The sequence below is a fragment of the Rhinolophus sinicus genome, linkage group LG01 (assembly GCF_036562045.2).
Source record: "Rhinolophus sinicus isolate RSC01 linkage group LG01, ASM3656204v1, whole genome shotgun sequence".
Lineage (NCBI taxonomy): Eukaryota > Metazoa > Chordata > Mammalia > Chiroptera > Rhinolophidae > Rhinolophus > Rhinolophus sinicus.
The window spans coordinates 96,506,913-96,526,581 of record NC_133751.1 but is presented as its reverse complement, the minus strand read 5'-3'; the positions used below and the strand labels follow the sequence as shown (position 1 = coordinate 96,526,581).

Sequence of the window (19,669 nt, the reverse complement as noted above, 5' to 3'; positions counted from 1 at the left end):
CTGCTACCTTATCTTCTAAATCGCTGATTCAATTCTCTACTTCATCTAATCTACTGTTTCTTCCTTGTAATGTATTCTTCATTTCTGTCATTGTATTCTATATTTTTGATTTCTGACTGGTTCTTTTTTATGTTTTCTATCACCATTTTCATGTTTCCTGTCTCTTTGTTGAAGTTCTCCCTGAGACCACTGTGCATTATTATAACCAGTGTTTTGAAATTTATATCTGATACATTACTTGTCTCCATTTTGTTTAGTTCTTTTTCTAGAGCTTTGTTCTGTTCTCTCATTTGGAACATGTTTCTTTGTTTCCCCACTTTGTCTGCCTCTCTGTGTTTGTTTCTGTGCATTGGGTAGGGCTGTTGTGTTTCCAGATCTTAGTAGAGTGACCTTATGCAGTAGGTGAGCTGTGGGGTTCAGTGGCACAGTCTTCATGGTGGCCTGAGCCACAAATTTCAGGTGTGTTTTTTGTGTGGTCTGAGTGTGCCTTCCTCTTGTAGTTGAGACTTGGTTGCTGTTTACATTTCAGTGGGAGGGATTCACCCTTAGGCTCATTTGTTTTGAGGACTGTCTGTGACTATAGTGGAGGAATTATGGTACAAGGGCTGACCCTGCAGAGCAGGATCTGCCTCAGCAGGTCTCTGGTACCTGCCCAATCTGCCCTTGGGGTGTGTTGTTCTGAGAGGTGGCTGGGTGATATTCCAGCTCATTTCAAAGCTGGCAACTGTACAAACCAGCCCCAGGGCCACCTGAGAGGCAACCTGCTGCAGGTCAAGTTCTGCCACAGCCTGTGCCCTATCTGGGGCAACCTGGCAGGAAGTACAAAACAATGCACATATGGCTGCTGCCTGTGACCTGCTTGGAAGTGCCTGGAGAGGCCAAACCGTGGAACAAGGCCGGCTGCTACCTGTGCTGGCCTTAGGGCTGCTCAGCCAGAGGCACAGGACACGCTCAAGCCAGATGCTGCTTGTCTGGGTCCCACAAACCTTTGAGAGACCCTAGGAAGGTTTGTGCTATGAGCCCAAGCAGGTGGTTTGTAAGAAAAAGCCACTGGAAGTGGCTTGGGTGTGCCTGGAAGTTGGGCAGGGTGTGGTCTCAGAATCACCAGGGCATGATCAATGAATGGTGTCAGCCAGCCTGATGGTAACTCAGATATGGCAGCCACCTGAGCCTGCATGAGGGGAAGAGGAAGGCACAACAAAGAAGGAATGGCTTCCACCAGTTCCTCCATCCAGGACAAAACTGCCCCTCCAGCCCCTGTTCTGAGGCCAGATCACTCAGTTCCCACCATATGTCCCTGTTGCCTCTCCAGCTGCTGCCCCAGCACTGGAGCTCAGAGCCAGTGATTATTTCACTAAGTCCAGTGCGGTCCCTGGGTCTCCAGCTGCCCTTTGTCTCACTCAGCCACAATCTCTGCTGGTTTTCACAACCAGAAGTTATGAGGACTTCTCTCCCTAGCACTGGAACCCTGGGCTGGGGAGAGGCTGGACCCTCTTAGTCCTTCCTGGGGGACTTCTATAGCCGAGATATCCCACCTGATTTTTAATGGTCACATGCAGGTATGGGACCACCCTGTCCTGTGTCTCTGCCCTTCCTACCAGTGTCGAGGTGGCTTCTTCTGTATGTCCTTAGTTGTAGGGCTTCAATTCAGCTAGACTTGAGGTGATTCTCAGTGGTGGTTGTTTTCTAGTTTAGTTGTAATTTTGATGTGAGGGGGTGAGCACAGCGTTTACCTACTCTGCTATCTTGATCAGAACCAAAACCTATAATTTTATTAAGCAATGTCACCCCAATAAATTTAATAAAAATTAATAAATAAAATGAAGAGGGTGAATTAGATGGTCCTTAAATTTCTCTTAACCTTGGATACTATGAGTCTGAAATGACATAATACAAAGTGAGTAATTAAATCCTCCTCTTTCTTGATGGACGAGAAAGGAGGAAGGAGAAGTTCTAGGTGTCTAGATTCTCTTCCAAGGTTATTAGAACTGTCATTACAAGGTTTTCTAGAAAACCCTGAATATGGGGTTTATCCTAGAAATCATTAGATTTACTTTTCTTAGCTCCATAACTTGTCAGCTGTGGAGAAGTTGGGATTTGGGTTACTCTCTGATTGAAGATTAATATTGATAACTATTTAAACTGTTGTCTTGCAATTTCTTAATTTAGGTCATGGTGTTTATCATTCCTGTGCATTACGTATGTATTCCTATGTATTCCATATAAAATGTATAGTTTTAATTCTGTTACATGTTTACATGTAAAATATATAGTAGTATAGTATTCAACCAGTCATTCTGCAACTTGGTATTTTTGCTTAACTTTTCACTTTTGACATTTATCTGTGTCGGTACATGTGGCTTATGTTTATTCATCTTAACTGCAGTATATCATTCAACTGTATGAATAGATAACATCCCTTTAGTGGACATTTATGCATTTTAAGTTTTTGTTATTAAAAACTGTCAAAATGAACTTTCAAGTGCATTTTATCATATGTGAGATATCATATTTTATCATTCATATATGACACTTTCTATAGTTTATATACACATACCTGGAATTATAATTGCAAATGTTTTGCTCTTAATTTTAAGTACACAGAATTAATTTTGTGTACATGATGAATCTCTTTATGCAGTTATATTTACTGGTATAACTAAAATACAATTTAACTCAAAACAAGAGAATATTTTGTGAGATACTTATGCTATTTTTATATATGTGCATAGAGATGACATGGTTTTTTTAATGCATCAGTTTAACTAAATAAGAAGTTATAAATATTGTCCTTGTAGAGTTTTTTTGCTTGACTGACCTTCAACAGGTATTTTGGTAGTATTTTTTAAGCATTTGTATGTTTAATGACTTACTTTGTAAACTGAAAAAATATCATTCAGATGAGTGTTTAGAATACGAGGTTAAAGGTGAATGAGATTTCATTATTAGTCATCATTGCGAGAATCCCAAAGAGAGGCGTGATTTTCAATGGTATCTTCTTGCACTCAGGATAATTTGTAAATATATAATATATATTAGATACGGGATTTGAGTAGTAACATATTTAAGATTGCAATTTCTTATATTTTCCATGCAGAGTTTAAAATGCAATGGCCAGAAGACAAGGAAGTGTCACTAGAAACATGTGGACATGGACTCCTGGACTGCTAATGGTGATTGTGGTCCTTTGGAGTGAACAGGGGAATGGACAAGGTCAAGGTAGGTGCAAGCATGCTTTAATATTTGGAGAGCCTGATTTGAGTTTTGCTTTATTTTGGAATTATGTGGGCCTTTGGTTTCATGTTTTAAGCGATTTGTTGTAATCTTTCAAGTATTTTTGTTACGGTGTACTACAATGCTTTTGAATCAGTTAAATTGAGCTAAAATTATGTGAGTTGATGTATCAGATTTGAAGCCGCCACTTCCAAACTGGCTTTACTCTGTTGTAGTGAATGCTGTATATATAGATGTGTATGTGTGTGTCTGTGTCTGTGTGACTTATTAAAGAACAAGAACCTATTAATTAAAGGTTTTATATTGTTGAAAAGAAGTATTTGGTTTTCCATATTGTTTTCCTTTGGTGACTTTTCTTTTATATATTTTTTTAATTTCTGGAACTTAGTTCTTAAATGGTGCAATGTTCTTCAGAAATTAACTGAAAAATTTGACGTTGTTCATTGCTCTGCCAAGTCTATTTGGAGGAAATTAATGATGGAGTGGAGCTAGAGGTTGTGGTATCCTGAAGTGTTCTCGGCAGAGGAGAGAGGGACCATAGATTTTATACAATGATAACGGTTTTCAGTATACTGATTTGATCGACGGCTGTATGGAGTGACTTGTGCAAAGTTAGTGTCTATGAAATGTGTTCTGTGATAAGTATTATATTTTTTTGGAGATGTGTTATCTGCTCATATGCAAATTGCAATTTCATATTTTATGTGATAAAAGGAAGACATGTCTCTCATGAATTTGTTTTTTTCCTTGGAGGAGAATACATTGTTTCTGCATTTGTCAAGACTTGAAATCAATGAGTAGGAAAGATAGAGAAGCAGGTAAATTGTTCTAGATAATATTGAAAGTGTATAGCAGTGTTATACATTGTGATAACCTGAGCTTTTGCTAATCCTTTGGTTTCCCAAATATCCAGTAAATATTGTGTATATTCAAGTTCGTTGAGCTTTTTGAAAAGATTGCTCAAAAAGAACATTGTTTGCTTGCCATATGTAATTTTGTTCAATGAATTTCTAAAATGATAAACAAAGGTGTTTTTTAAAAATGAAGATGCATGTGTGTCTTTGTATGTGAATAAGTAAATATATATACATGCAGATAATCAGTTCTAATAATGTACTAGGCGTTGATTTTTAAAGTTTTTTTTTCATGCTATTAAGAATTTATATTAACATCTAGCTGAATTCTCATTTTGCTTTTCTTTTTTGGTAAAAAGAATGTAAGAAAATCACATTTAATACATATATTTTTTTCATCAAAAGTCTAAAACAAGATTCTGCAGGCAGCAGCTACGTCACATTTCTGTTGGCTAAGAGAGGTGTTTATTTCTCTGGCAATGTGTCTGATCACTAACATATAGCAGGGCACCTGTTTTTCTGCAATAGTGATCCAACCAGTACATTGAGTAGTTCTACACGAGATTGCCTAAACTCTTTCTGTGGCCATTATTTCCAGGGATTGTGGTTTGTTCTCAGTGGGTAATAGCTTATTGAATACTTAAAATATTTGAAGGAAAGTAAGTACCATATCTCTTATTTGACCAAACCCTTTATTCTTTCTTCAGTATTGATTGCTTTGATATTCTTTCCTTGATAGTGACCATCATTTGTAAAAGAACATGCCCAGAAATCAGTTCCAAGGTTGGTGGTAATGAAACTTCTAATGATAAATGCAAGTTAAGTAATTTAGTTTCTTTTTAAAAGAATAAATTAAAATAGCAATGATTTAAAGGACAAAACAATTTAATAGAAAAAATAATGGACTGTTTCAATAATATGGTTAAGAGAATTCTGCTTCCCTTAGGGTAGTAGAGTGAATGAAGTGGATTTCTTGGGTATGGTAAGCAAATCTTCTAATTTCAAATACAATGTAAGCTACTCATTATCATTTAGATCCATAAGGCTCATTAAATATTAATTTTCTTTTTTTACTTTTGGACATGCAAGTAAGCAGAACTTGAAAATAAATATTTTTAAATTAAAACTTTATGTTTTATATAAAAATCTCATAGTACTTTACTGTTGGTAATAAAATAATACATTACAAATCTGTAAAGTTTCTCTATACTAAGTTTACAGCTTGGCCTTAAACTTTGATTATTGGAACCTCTAACGTCCCAGTAATAATAAGAGTTGTGATAAGACTCAATAAAGTGTGTTTCTTGTAAGAAATGTACATATAAAAAATGATAAACTTATTTTTACATAAACTTAAATTTCTTAGGGCTGACAGCAAAGCCGAATTGTATTTTCTATACAAACTCTGAATATTTGTCAGTTGATTATATTCTGATTATTTGTAAGTCATTGGGAACTTTGGATTTATTTCCCCCAAAAAATTAGAAGTGCTAATTAACTTGTGAGGATAGAAGAAAAAATCCACTTATTCCAGAATGTACCTGAAGAGTCATACTCAGTAATAATTTAACTGTGTATAACTATCATTTATTAAAAATGTTATATAAAATTCATTCTGAATTCTAAATAAGAATTTGGCTGATGATCTCTCTGGCTGCATCAGGGTCAAATAAGAAACAAGAAATGGACAGTAAGTTGGAATCAGGTAGATGTCCCTTGTCAGTTTTTCATGTCTGTCAAGAAAGCATCTGCTTGAGGACATCTGTTTCCCTGATATCTGACTTATGCAGTATTAGATATTTATCCTTCCAGTACCATTCCCTGATTTAGACTCTGCGCGTTTCTATGCTGCTTAGGTGGTTTGCACGTTAGATACTGCTTATAAGTGAAAATGAAGCCAGTCCTTAAGATAAAGTAGAATACACACGATTTTTTGAAAGAAATTGTACTACTATGCAAATAAAACAAGTCACATAAATGTTCAGACTTATTTTGTCTTTAAAGGAACTATCACAAGATAGCTATATAAATACATATTTCCAAACACTGAATTAGGCATTGACTTTGGGGATAATCTAGATAAAAATGAACTAACGTCTAATACTTAGATGTGTAATTCGTAACACAACAGGTTATACCATAGGAATGCTGGCTGGGAAGAGGCTTAGAGAGAGGCACTGGAGAGACCAAATGGTTTTCAGGATTCTAGAGTACAGATGGCAGTCATTGTAGTCAGAACTGAGAAATTATTTCCAAAGTCAGCATTTCCATTTCTTTCTTTTCTCAACAGTATGTTCACTTAAAATATGAGATGCCTATTAAGATAAAGGTGTAATTTATACAAAAATTGAAGAAAAATTCAGTCACTGAGATGTGTGAATATAAAGGCAATTTAAGATTAAGGTGAATGCTTCTTAAAAATAGAAACACTGATTTTTAACTGAAAAAAAACCCAAATAAACCATTCAAAAATATTGTTTTGGAAACCTTAAAATATATTTCTATTGTAATGGCTTTAATAAAGGAGTGCTATTTTTTTTCTGCTTTATAATCAAGGTGTGTTATTTTTTGCTACATAATAAGAATAACAACAAGAAAAATGGAATGAATGTCAGTCTGTTTTGAAAAACAACTTTGTAGGAATTTTAAAATTAACATTAGCTTACTGATTTTTGCAACTAATATATGGTTTAAATATAGTAATTTTAATATGTTATCATGAATACTGAGATAATTTTAATCAGTTTGGTTTTTACGATTTACATACTGAAGTTCCAAATCGCAACCCTGATGCTAGATACAAGGAAATATGAAATTTTGAAGAAGCAAGCATATAGCAAACTTAAATTTTGAGTCAAGAACCATATGACTTTACTCATATGTGGGATATAAAACTGAAAGTAACAAACAAACAAGACAAACAAAAAGTCAGAGACACAGACAACAGTTTAGTGGTTACCAGAGAGTAGGGGGGGGGGGGGGAATGAGGTGGTAGATGAGGGTAAAGGGGATTAAATATATGGTGATAGAAAGACAACTGACTTTGGGTGGTGAGCACACAGTGTGATATAAATCTCTCTCTCTCTCTCTCTCTCTCTCTCTCTCTCTCTCTCTCTCTATATATATATATATATATATATATATATATATATAATAGAATTGTACCCTTGAATCCTATATAATTTTACTAACCAATGTCACCCCAATAAATTTAATAAAAAATAAAAAAATATTTTTGAGGACAAATCAATTTAATTTCATTTTTCAGTATGAGATTTTGTGTTATCTATTAAACATTTAAAAAATAAAACCTGGTAATATTAAGCTGTTGCAATATTCAGTTGCACGTTCTCCATTGTGCAATTATATTTTAGTCAAGGGACAAAATTTTGGAAAAAGTAGATCATTTCACTGTCATATTTTGCAAGTCCATTATGTTTAATTATACTAAGCCAATGACTTGTGTTTTACATTTAATTGTCATACATCCATTTGTTTCTCTAGAGAATTCAGAGGAAAGCTACTCAATGTTGGATGGATCGAGAGAGAGAGAGAGAGAGAGAGAAGGCTCTTAATTTCTTTTTCTTTCTCCTTTGAAACATTTCCCCAGTGTGTGCCAAATGTATTATTTTTATTATTTCCCTCATTTTCTCTTTCATTCAAGAAATTTAAGTGATTGTGTAATTCTGTCAATAAGAGCAGATAGTATCTAATTTTGAATTGAAGTTTTATAGCTGCAGTTTTTCAATAAGATTATCTCAGATCATATGATCTAAGAATTTGAATCTTCGGATCACTGCTAGTGAGGAATGATTATGTTGAAGACCCTAATGCAACGTAGAGTTTGTTTTTCAAGGTTACTTGGGTAATTTATTTTCATCTTATAATTGAATATTGTTTTAAGAGAGGTGACTTCAGACATTGGGCAGTGAATATTGAATGATGATTATTTGTGTATCCCAGGAAATCTGACCCTAAAACACAATCAAGCTAAGTAGTGGTGAAATTGAACTTTGCTGGCAATAGAAGTCTTAATGTTTCTGGCATTCTTTATCGGATGTAAACAATTTTCCATTGTGATAGATAAGAATATGAGTGTGTGTGTGTGTGTGTGTGTGTGTGTGTGTGTAGTTTGTGTATTATTTTAGTCTATGGCAGAATTATGTTAATTATGCCTAGTTTTAGTTTTTTATTTAAACTTCTTAAAATATGAATGCAAATATCCATACCTAAAAATTAGACACCCACCCTAACATTTAAATCTTAACAATAATTTCTAACAGCTTCTTCCTACAAAAAAGTCAGTTAGTTTTAGAGATTGTATGTGCTATACCATTTTCTTAGCTTAAAAGAGTCATATTACATAGTAAACAGAGGAAATAGTGATTTAAGAACCCAGTGATTTACTTTAAAGACGATAACATTTTGAATAACTTGTCTTCAAAATTCGGGTTCTTGATAAATCTATTTGTGCATTTCATATTCTTCCAGATATCTGAGGTTGTATTCCTAAAAATGTCAGTGCAAGTCCTTTTATGCAATTTGTATTAGAGCCTGTGAAGATAACACCATAAATGTCTAGTAGTAAAGATTATCTTTGCAGTGCTCTCTTAAAAATATATATATATAATTTTATTTTTTTTTCCCGCAGAAAGGAATTTATTTTCGGAATTTAGATAGATTCTTTAAAATGAAATCATTGCATGGTATTGTGTGTGTGTGTGTGTGTGTGTGTGTGTGTGTGTGTGTGTTTAAACTGTCTTCTTTATCATTAAAGCCATTGCCATGAGAAAAAAAAGTTAGTTGTAGAATATTCCATTTTTATTTAGGAAGATGTAGTAGTTGATACCTCTTTTTACTGAAGTTGTACTACATCATCCAATATTTAACTGGCATTCGTTCACCATATTTAGAATGTACTCCTACCGTGCAATGCAATAAAGTATGTTTTACCCATTTATTTTATGTATTCTTTTTTTTTATTCACATGTCAGAGCCCGTTTATTTCATGGTTTAGAAATGGGGAGAATAGATACCCCTTAAACTATAAGTCAGTAGGTGTTTCTTTATAGTTAACTCTAGCAAAATTCATACAAAATGGTAATTAACATTGATTTGCTTTAGTTGTTAACTCACAAGGAAACACATTCAAAACTGCATTTCGTTAAAGTTTCTGTACTAAAATGTAGAAAAACTGAACTACACAAATATTGAAAAGTTAAAAATTCCTTATTTTTTTTATTCCTAGCACCACAACCACAATTTATAAGGCAGTATACTTGATGTAATGAAAAGAAAAAGACAAAGCTACAACAGATAGAAGACCTCAACAATGTATATCTAATTGACCCTACGTTGCATTAGTCAACAGCTGCACTTTTTGCAAACTGTGGCTAGGACAGTCCTGAACAAGAAGGGTTTCCTGTTTAGGCTGCAGTAACTTTTCTGACTATGCATCATTGTTTCTTCTCTGGCCGATTTCTACAGTTCCTCTAATGTATTAGGGACGACTGTCTCAAAGTAACCTGCAGGTTTCCTTGACAAATCCTCACTCTCTTTCCTGCTAAGAACTGTAGCCCTTTTCTGCTGAGTCTTTAGAAGCTTCTGCTACCATATCCACTCTTACACCACCAGATCCGTAACCAACACCATAGGGACTGTCTGAGCTTCTTCCACCAAGGCTGCCCCCCTTCCTGGGTTTAATTTTTTCTTTAAGTTAATCTTATTTTAGAAGGCTTCCCTACGCTCTAAATATTAATTTTTTTTAGGAAAAATATTTTAAACACCCTTCCAAATGATGTTAATATTTTTGTGCTGAGCTTTAATGTTCTGGTTTCACATATTTAGAAACCATGTGGGCACTTGGTTTAGAATTAAAATTTCATTTGGAGATTTTTGTTGTGTTTGGGATTTGTTATGGAATTTGACTTGAAGAATCAGTAAACATTATCTTCCGTGTGACATGGTAGCCTACTCTCTCTCCCTAACCACATATATGGAGAAAAAAAGTTGAATTTTCAATAAAGAGACTGTAAAATTGCTAAAGAGATATAAAGAGAAATAGAAGTGATATAAACAGGAAAAACAGGGAGAAGTGATAGGAGCAGGTATGAGAAATACTTAAGCTAAGATAGTCTAGTGCTAATAATAAAATATAATGTAAATTCTTAAAAATTAATCTGTATATGAAGTTTTTAGTAGACTTTTCACATATATATATACACATATATATATATATATATATATATATATGTTCCCATATATATGTATATGTGTGTGTGTGCATGTGTGTGTATATATATGTATATATATTTCCCATATATATTTTATATGTGTATAAATAAAGTGGGAAGAGGCTGAGAAAGCTGGCTCCTTTTCCAAGCAGGCACTTTACTCCGCCTTACTTGTATCTCATGTTAGAAGTGTCAACATTGTGCTTTAAGAGCAATTCAAGTTCTTTGTACACAGACTGAAGAAGAAAAAACGTCTAGATATCAGAGTCAAGAGATTCAAAATCGCCTTATGTGAGTGACTGGGGATCTCAGTCTTCAGCAGAAATTACTGCTTATTCTTAATCCTTTTTGCTTCTTTCCACCTCTACAACCTGTAGTGCCACACCTACCGCAGCATAAACACATACTTGGGAATCACTTCTCTGTCACTTATTAGGTTTCCTTGAAAATGCTCATGAATTACACATGAAATGCAAAGTTGTTGATTTAGATTCCAAGAGACTTCAGAAAAAATAATCTGGCACCTTTCCATTCTGAAGGCTGTACACAGGCCGGGTCTTGTCTGTAAGAGACACGTGATCCATCCATCAGCAACTTTGCTTCCCTCATCCTCATACGTCTTGTCTAAAGGCTTCTTATCAAAAGATAGGAAGCCTTGAGATTTATATATGGTTATGTCACAGTATGATCTATTCATCAACGATAGCTTTATCAGAGCATAAACTGGGGGTTTATAGTTAGTTATGTGTGATATAATAATTGAGATGCAATGTCTCTTATTCTTTTTTTCTTATGATGAGTTTTAAACTGATTTTTCTTGAAGTAACTTCTGAAATTCATTTGCAAAATCTCCATTTCTCTCTTTTGTCCATCTGGCTACCTTCCTTTTGTCCCTTAACTCAGACATCACCTACTGCGTCTCTGCCCAGATTCTGTATTATTGTTTTGATGTTGTGTCTTGTAGTTTACAAAGCTCCCTATGCACAATTCTATCAGTATTTCTGAATATGCACTATAACTGTTCATTTGTATCCCTTCGTTATTTATAAGTTCCTTGATGGCTCAGACTGTGTATTTATCTACTTACAAATGTTTATAAGTAGGTAAATTTATTTACCTTGGGCCAGGAACTATTCTGGACACTAGTGTAGAGCAGGTAAGAAAACTGACACAAAGAACTGCCATTGTGGTACTTGTGTCCTAATGTGGGGAGACAGATGACAGACAAGGAGCAATTTAAAGTATGGCAAGTTAAGTGGTAAAAATAATACTGTGATGAGGATCAGAGAATTCTGAGAGGGTGATTTTTTTAATTGCATAGTCCAGAAAGACCTCACAGAGAAGGTGGCAATTGAGAGTCCAAAGTGGTGAAGCCCTGAACCACACAGAGATTTGGGGGAAGAGCATTACCTGCTAGGGTACAAGTGTGTAAATCATGAGCAGGGTTGTACCTGGTGTTTTGTAGGAACAGTGAAGAAACTACTGTGGCTGGAACAAAACTCACATGGTGGAGATCACTTGAAGATCTATGAGGTAATAGGGTAGGGGGAAAGGATGGAGATTATGTAGTTTACTGGCTGTTGTAATAACATTGGCTTTAATTTAGAGTGAAGTGGGAAGCTGTTGGAGGATACTGAGATTTCTTTTTGGTAATTCACTTTGAGTTTTCAGATTATACAATGATCACTACTTAGGACTCTATAATTTTGCTTTATTAGTCTTGCAGTCAACTACAAACTAGTGTATTAAAGTATTGTTAAGTTCTAATTTAAACTGATTAAAACAAGCTTTTATCTCTTTTTCTTTCCCATTACTGAATATCTCATTTTTAATTAATTTGAAAGCTTTCTAGAACAGTGAGCCAATGCAAATTTAGCATAGTATATAACTCATTCTTCATCAAATTTAGGCACTTAATTGAAGATGTTAATTAGAAAGGTCATTTATTCCGTTGGAAGATGTTGATAAAACTGCTTTTGAATTACTTATCATATCAATCAATACCATATAAAGTTGTGTTTCTGGAAGCCAAATGTAGACAGTGGTAATGAGTTAATAGTTCTAAGAAGATCTCTTTTATCTACATGGTCAAGGATGTTTGAAAGTGGGAAATCTTACTGGCTTCAAAAACTAAGAACCAGAAATAACCAGACATGTTTTTGTTTGTTTCCTGTTGGAGTTGTCTTCCTGGTAGGAAGGTGTCTTCTTATACCAAACAAACATTCACTCTATTCAGACTTACTTGATGACCTTTTTTTTTTTTTTTTTTTTTTTTTTGCTAAAAAATAGGGTGTTTTTGTTGTTGTTGTTGCTGTTGTTACTTTTGAGGTAAGTAAGCTCTTACAATGCAATGAAAGAAGAAATTCTGAGGACACAAAGTTATATACATGTGAAAATTGAATAGATATCCAGAAGAGAGATAATAAGGGAAAAAAGTACAGAGAGGGAAAAGGGAAATAGTGTAAGAAAAATCAGTCTAAAGGATTAGCATTTGCGTAGTAGTCAACAAGGTAATCAAAGAACAGTTACAGATTGCCTGCTGAATGCCAGGCCTGGGAATATAGCATGAAGAGGACAGGGACTCCAGTTGTTATAATGTATTTGGGGGTGGGGGGGGGAGAAGAAGATACAGGAATATATAACCACTTCAGCTCTGAAGGGCTATGAAGTGTGCTACTATCAAGAAAATGTGGTTTAGTACAACTGGTAAGTGTGGAGCCACTAATCCAGTACAGGGAAGTCAGGGAATTCCCTGAGGTAGTAATGTTTCAGTTGAGACAGGAATGAAGAGAAAGAGGGAGGCACTTTGAAGATTCAGGATGTGCTGAGCAAAAGGAGGAACCAAGTAAGTTTCTAAAGTAGAAATAAGATTGATATTTTCTTGGGAAGAAGACCAGTTTGGCTGGAATGAAGGAAGGATACAGGAGGGACATGAAGATAACAGATTTGTTAGGATTTTGTAGGCATTGTTTAGATACACAACAAATCCATGGAAAGATTTAAGACAGAGATGCAATATGATTAGATTTACTCATACACAGTTCCTTCTGTCTGTAGGATAGAGGGTGTACCATTGGGGAGGTGTATAATAGTGGAGGAAGAAGGATCATTCAGATGATTATTGCACCTGTGCAGGTGATGGATGATGGTGGTTGGGATTAAGAGTGTAACAACAATGTTGGGGAAAAGTGGTTGAGGTTAGAAGGTGTTTTGAAGATCAATCTGTAGGGTTTATTGATCAAGAATCACACCTTGGTCTTTGGGCTTAGGGACATATGGTCTTCTATTGAGATGGAGAAGGTTTGATGACATGGGGCAGAGTCCAGTTGCAGAGGTGTATGTAGGCAGCATGTGTGTGATTGATTTTTAGTTTGCACACTACGTTGAGATGCCTATTAGAATTCAAGTGGAAATATCAAGTAGGCATCAAGAAGATGACTTGGCTAGAGATGTGAATTTGAAAATTGTGACCTTATAGATCATGTTTAAGGTCATGTGTCTAGGTCTGACATTGGTAAACTACAGCCCACCTGATTTTAAATAATTAAAAAAAATATTTAAAATGTAAATAATTTTTACATTTTAAAATGTAAAATATATACAAGACTATTTGTCTTGTGGCAAGGATAGATGCCTCTTGGCCCACAAAGTCTATAATGTTTACTCTCTGACTCTTTACCAAATTTTTTGCTGACCCTTGGGCTGGATGAAACTGTAGGAAGAGTGTATTGATTAAAAAGAGAGCAGCGTGATTGTGGAAATTAAAATTATGTCAACTATAGTGTATGGGGTAGAGAATTTAAGCCTGGGTATTATAGAAGATAAGACTTTAAGTAACAATTTCCTTATCAGCATGATCAATGAAAACTTTTGAGACAAAAATAAGTTATCATTATCAGATCATTCATTTGATTATGGAAGGAGCCTAGACAGGAAGTGTGCTGTGTTTGGGGACCTGAGAGAAGGCCAATGTAGTTTAAACAAAGAAAGCAAATGGGAGGATGACATTAAATCTCACTGGAAATTTAAGGAGGGGCAGATACTGCAGGCTTTTAGTGATCTTTAGAGAAAGAGGAAGTCATTGAAGCATTCTGAAGGGGGGAGAGTAAATCAAATCTGATGGGGAAAGATCACTCTGGCTCTACATGCAGCCATGATGGAAAGAAGCCAATATGGATGAAGAATTAAAATTGTTCATTGGTTTTAGTGAAGTGAGGGCCCCAGATAACCTTGACAAGGGGAGGTTTGGTACAAAATCCATATTAGAATGGGCTTACGGAGTGACAGGGAAAAGGGCCTAGGTCTTATGTTCAGTGAAATTTTATCAGTCTTCTCACTATGTAAGATATATAGGTGCTCAAAATAAGAAATTCTCAGTTTTTTAAATCCAAGTTTGTAAATCCAACGCCTGGAGATTGATGTTTAGTAAGTATAGAGTGGGGTGAGAAGATTTTTTGCTTTACCTCTTCTGGCAAATAGAATGTTAATTATGGCTGTAATGATACTGAAATACTTTTCTGACACTTCATTGCATGTTTTACACCTTTATTATTTATGCACATACAGGAAATTTTGTCCTAGTCCCGCACAAATCCATAATTCAGTGAGCTCTAATATGGCTTTCATCTGCAGTTTCTATGGTTCATCTCGTGGAGTATGGCTCTCCCTGTTTGCGCCTTCCCTCTAATACCCTCGAAGAAGATGTGCTACTCCCATGATAGAGCTACCACATTATATGGCAATTACCACACTGATCTATAACCCTCAGGAGAGTGTGGCCTCTCCATGAGTCCTGAATTTTCATACTGTTCATTGAGATGTAATATATATATATATATATTTTTTTTTCAAATAATTAAACAAGTTCTTTTATTCTGAATGTATCATATCTTCTAATTTAAATACCCCTCCTTTATAATTATACTGCTTAGCTACAAACTTATGTTATGAAAACAAATTTTGACTGCCTACAAACACCTTCAAATTTCACACTTACCAGTGAAGATTAATGTGTGGTCAACATCTATAAGGATATTTCTTTCCATATAGTATTGATAGCTTTTGTTGTTGTTTTAAAAATGATTAATGTTTGGTTGGGAATGATGCATCATGAGGATTGGAGTGATAAATGTGTAATTCTTACATAAAGATAATATTTTTGGATTGTTGTATCTAAAAGACCACTTATCAAAATAAAAAGTTCAGTGTTATGTATTTATGTTTCTACCTGACTTAATGAATTGATTTCAAGTCATATGTCTCAGTGTGGGTATGTTTATTTATTTTTGTTGAAATAATAACATGCTATTCCCGAATTCTTTTTTGTTTTGTTTTGTTTTGTTAATATGTCTCTGTGTCTGTGTGCCACTCACCATTTCTGCTCCAACCCATACTCCGTTCTTTATTTCCCTTGTTTGTTTTTTGTTTGTTTGTTTGTTTTTTTGTTGTTGTTTTTTGTTTTTTTCTTTTTTTGGTATGCTTTTACTCTGGGAATTCTAGTTTGAAGTTTTGTTGTTTTCTAATAATTGCTACTTTTCTTGAATATACATAGATGTTATTTTCCATTTTGTTTTTGAATTTATCTCAAAAGTATTTTGTATTAGCTCCTCAGAGGTCCCTTTTGATGGTATTGATTTAACGCGATACCTAATATAAATCTTCAAAGACATGATGTCTGCTGACTTTTGCTTAGATATAGATTAAAATGTTCACTCAACATGAACTGGTGGAAAGTTTTTTTCCTCCTTAAATGTTTCATCTGCTAACAACAAAAACAACAACAACAACAGAGACTAATATTTATTTTTGGTATCCTAGAAAGTAGTCCCTTTCTCGATAAAACAGGTTTTGTCTTCCAACTTTTCATGTCAACATTGAGCACACATGGTGCTGTATGAGCGAGCTTGCACTCACTGGACCGGGGAATGCTGCTGTGACAAATCACTAGAAAAATCAATTCTGGCTGTTCTTTATACTATATTCTTCTGAAAGCTATTTGAATTCATTATAAATTGTAGTGTGTTTGTATGACTTTAATCCATTTGTAATCTGAACTTTATGTACAATGCATTTGTTCTTGTGTTTAATCATTTTTATATGCTAACTCTTTTGCAAACAAATGACTTGTCCTTGAAAAAGTTTCAGACTGAAGGTACATTGAGTGGCAGCTAGGATTCTTTGCCAGTGGCTTTATTACTATATAGATAGATGGATAGATAGAGTGAGTATTACCCAATTGCATCCCAAAAACTTATTTGCCAAAATTGATATGTAATCTCTAAATCATAGTGTGTCTGCATTCAGAGTTACCACCCCAGATTAAAATTTTTGTCCTGAAATTGGTATTTTCCTTTGTAAAACTAGAAGTTCTCATTTATGCAAAGAACAGAAAAGGAGAACAAGAAACAAATTCAATGAGAGGTCATATTTCTCTTGCAGCTCCACCCTCCATTTTCCTTTCCTCTCCACCCTCCCCATATACCTGCATCTAAACATTTAAAAATAAAAATAAAAAAATAGAACACATATGAGGGAAAACATGTTAGCCATGCTGAAAAAATATTACCTGTACAAGGTTATATCTTAATAAGGAAATGTAAGAAAAAGATAAAGATGTAAGTAGAATACAGAATCCTATTTATGATGTAGTTTTACTCCATGTGTATTCTGGATAGCCTAACAATACGTTACTGGAAAATCTTATTAAGCAATATACTATACTCAGTAGAAGAAAATGTGTCTATGTCTCTTAATTCTGAAATGTTTGTAAATGAGTAGAACTTTTTGGGTAACATATTGGTTTTTGTAAGTATTGGCAGACTTAGTTTTGTAAAGGACTAGACAATAGATATTGTAGGCTTTGCTAGCTGCCTTTAGTCTGTCTTCTCTTTCTTCTTCTTTTTACAACTACTAAAAACTGTGAAAACCATTCTTAGCTCTCAGGCATACAAAATAAGCTGTGGATCAGATTCGGTCTGTGGGCCCTTACTTGGTGGATCCCTTTACATCATCAGTTGCTTTTTTATTTTATTTTTTTGAAATGTTATATATTAGAAATAAATAGTGCTTCCGGAGGAGATAAATTAGCTTGTTAGCTTTCAGCTTTGGAATTCAGTGGAATGCCACAAAAGCAAATGTTCTGCCTTTAAAACATGATAAACACCATACATTTCTGACATCAGAAATACATGGACTCTACTTATGAGTGTATAAAGGGCTTTACTTAAGTGTTAGTGTGGCTACTCCCATAAGCTAGAAAAAAATCATTTTCCTTCTAGTTGAACTTTCATGCAAAGAGAAGTTCCAAATCCTGTTGTTTTCTGAACAATTGCTGATACCTCCACTGTGCTTTCTGTACATCGTGCTGCTTTTTTTCAGTAATGGTAATGGTACACTCTCTGTGCATTTTCCTTTTGCAAGCAAAGTGAAATAAGAACTTTACTTAATGTTTATATTAAGCTGAAGTGTAAGATAATATGAAAGAGCAAAAAGAAACATAATAAATTGACCTTTTGGTAACTGCAAAGGATAGCAGATCAAAGATGGGACCTTAATGTCTTCTATTTTAAGATCTGACACAGTAAGTCCCCAGTATCCAGAAATAGGTCTTAATCCTAAATTGCAATGATTCACAATGCTGTCATAACGTGAGATAAGGTGGAGAAAGTGAAGTTAATATATTCCTCAGCATATTTCTCTTTGTATCAAATAAATTAAAAAATGAGCTGTTTTGTTCTAAAGAGTAGATTCTGACTTTGGAGGTGAAGATATCTTTACTATAATTATTAAAATAAAATTCTCTAGATATCTGATTTTGTTCTGTTTTACAGCATAAAGGACAAAATTATATTGTTGACTGGAAAAAAATCTAGAAAAGCAAAATAAGCACATTTGTCAGTCATTTTCCAAACTTGTGTTACAGTTTGTTCAATTAGGCTAAAGCCATTCTCTGTCCTGCTTGTTTTAATAGACTAATGATTAAGCAGTTTTAGGTTTATAGAAAAATAGAGTGAAAAGTACAGAGTACTCATATACTTCTCACCCACACCCCAATTTCACCAATACAGTGTCATACAGTATAAGTTTCATTCCCCCAAAATTCTCTATTCTCCATCCCTTTTCCCCTTTCTCTTCACTCCCAGTCCCTGCCAAAAACTGTGTCCACAATTTTGCCTTTTCCAGAATGTAACATACTGTGTTTCTCCAAAAATAAGACTGAGTCTTATATTAATTTTCCCCCCAAAAGACGCATTAGTGCATATGTTCAGGGGATGTCATCCTGAAAAATCATCCTAGGGCTTATTTTCCAGTTAGGTCTTAATTTCAGGAAAACATGGTAGTTGGAATCATGCAGTATATAGTCTTTTCAGATTGGGTTCTTACACTTAGAAATACGCATTTAAAGTTTGTCTATGTCTTTCATGATTGGATAACTCACTTCTTTTTAGTGATAAATAATATTCCATTGTGTGGATAAAGCACAGTTCATTTATCCATTTACCTATAAAGGACATTTTAGCTGCTTCCAAGTTTTGGCAATTATGAATAAAGCTGTTATAAACATTCGTGGGCAGGTTTTTGTACAGATGTAGGTTTTCAGCTCATCTGAGTGAATACCAAGGAGTGTGGTTGTTGGATCATATGGTAAGATTATTATTTATTTATTTATTTTTTTGGTAAGAAATGGCCAAACTGTCTCCCAAGGTGGTTGTACCATTTGGCATTATATGCGAGTTCCTGTTACTCCACAACCTCACCAGTATTTCGTGTTGTCTGTGTTCTGGATTTTGGATGTTCTGATAGGTATCTCACTGTGGTTTTAATTTGCGTTTCCTGATAATATATGATGTTGAATAGCTTTTCAATGTGTTTATTTGCCATCTGAGTATTTTCTTTGGTGAGGGGGGTGACCTTGTGCTCACTTTTTAACTGGGTTATTTGTTTCCTTATTGTTGAGTTTTAAGAGTTCTTTATATATTTTAGATGCCAATCTTTTATCTGATAGGTGTTTAGAAATATTTCCTTCCAGTACGTGCCTTGTATTTTTGTTTTCTTCAGTATCTTTTGCACAGCAGTAGATTTTTATTTGAATAAAGTCTAACTTATCAATCTTTTTTTCTGAAAAACAAAAAATCAAAGCCTAGAAATGCAGAAAACTTTCTACAATTTAAGATTACTTAATATTCAGACAAATACTAGGTAGGCCTTCTTGAGACAGTCATGGAGTCTAAAAGTTCTCATATCAAAAACAAAACAAAACATTCTGATCTACATTATTCCTATTAAACCAGTTGTAATTAGCCATAAATGAGAAATGTTTGTACCATTTTTAATTCAGCTAAGTTTAGT

The 19,669-nt window shown here is 34.4% G+C and overlaps 1 protein-coding gene across 2 annotated transcripts in view; it reads left to right on the top strand.

Moving 5' to 3' along the window:
* ROBO2 (roundabout guidance receptor 2) overlaps positions 1 to 19,669 on the top strand; it is a 1,656,458-nt gene that overhangs the window by 26,400 nt on the left and 1,610,389 nt on the right. For both annotated transcript variants that reach the window (XM_074333484.1, XM_074333429.1), the window contains exon 2: positions 3,098 to 3,219. In XM_074333484.1, the coding sequence (XP_074189585.1) occupies positions 3,111 to 3,219 (109 nt within the window). In that variant the 5' untranslated portion in view covers positions 3,098 to 3,110. The remainder of the gene's footprint in view (positions 1 to 3,097; positions 3,220 to 19,669) is intronic.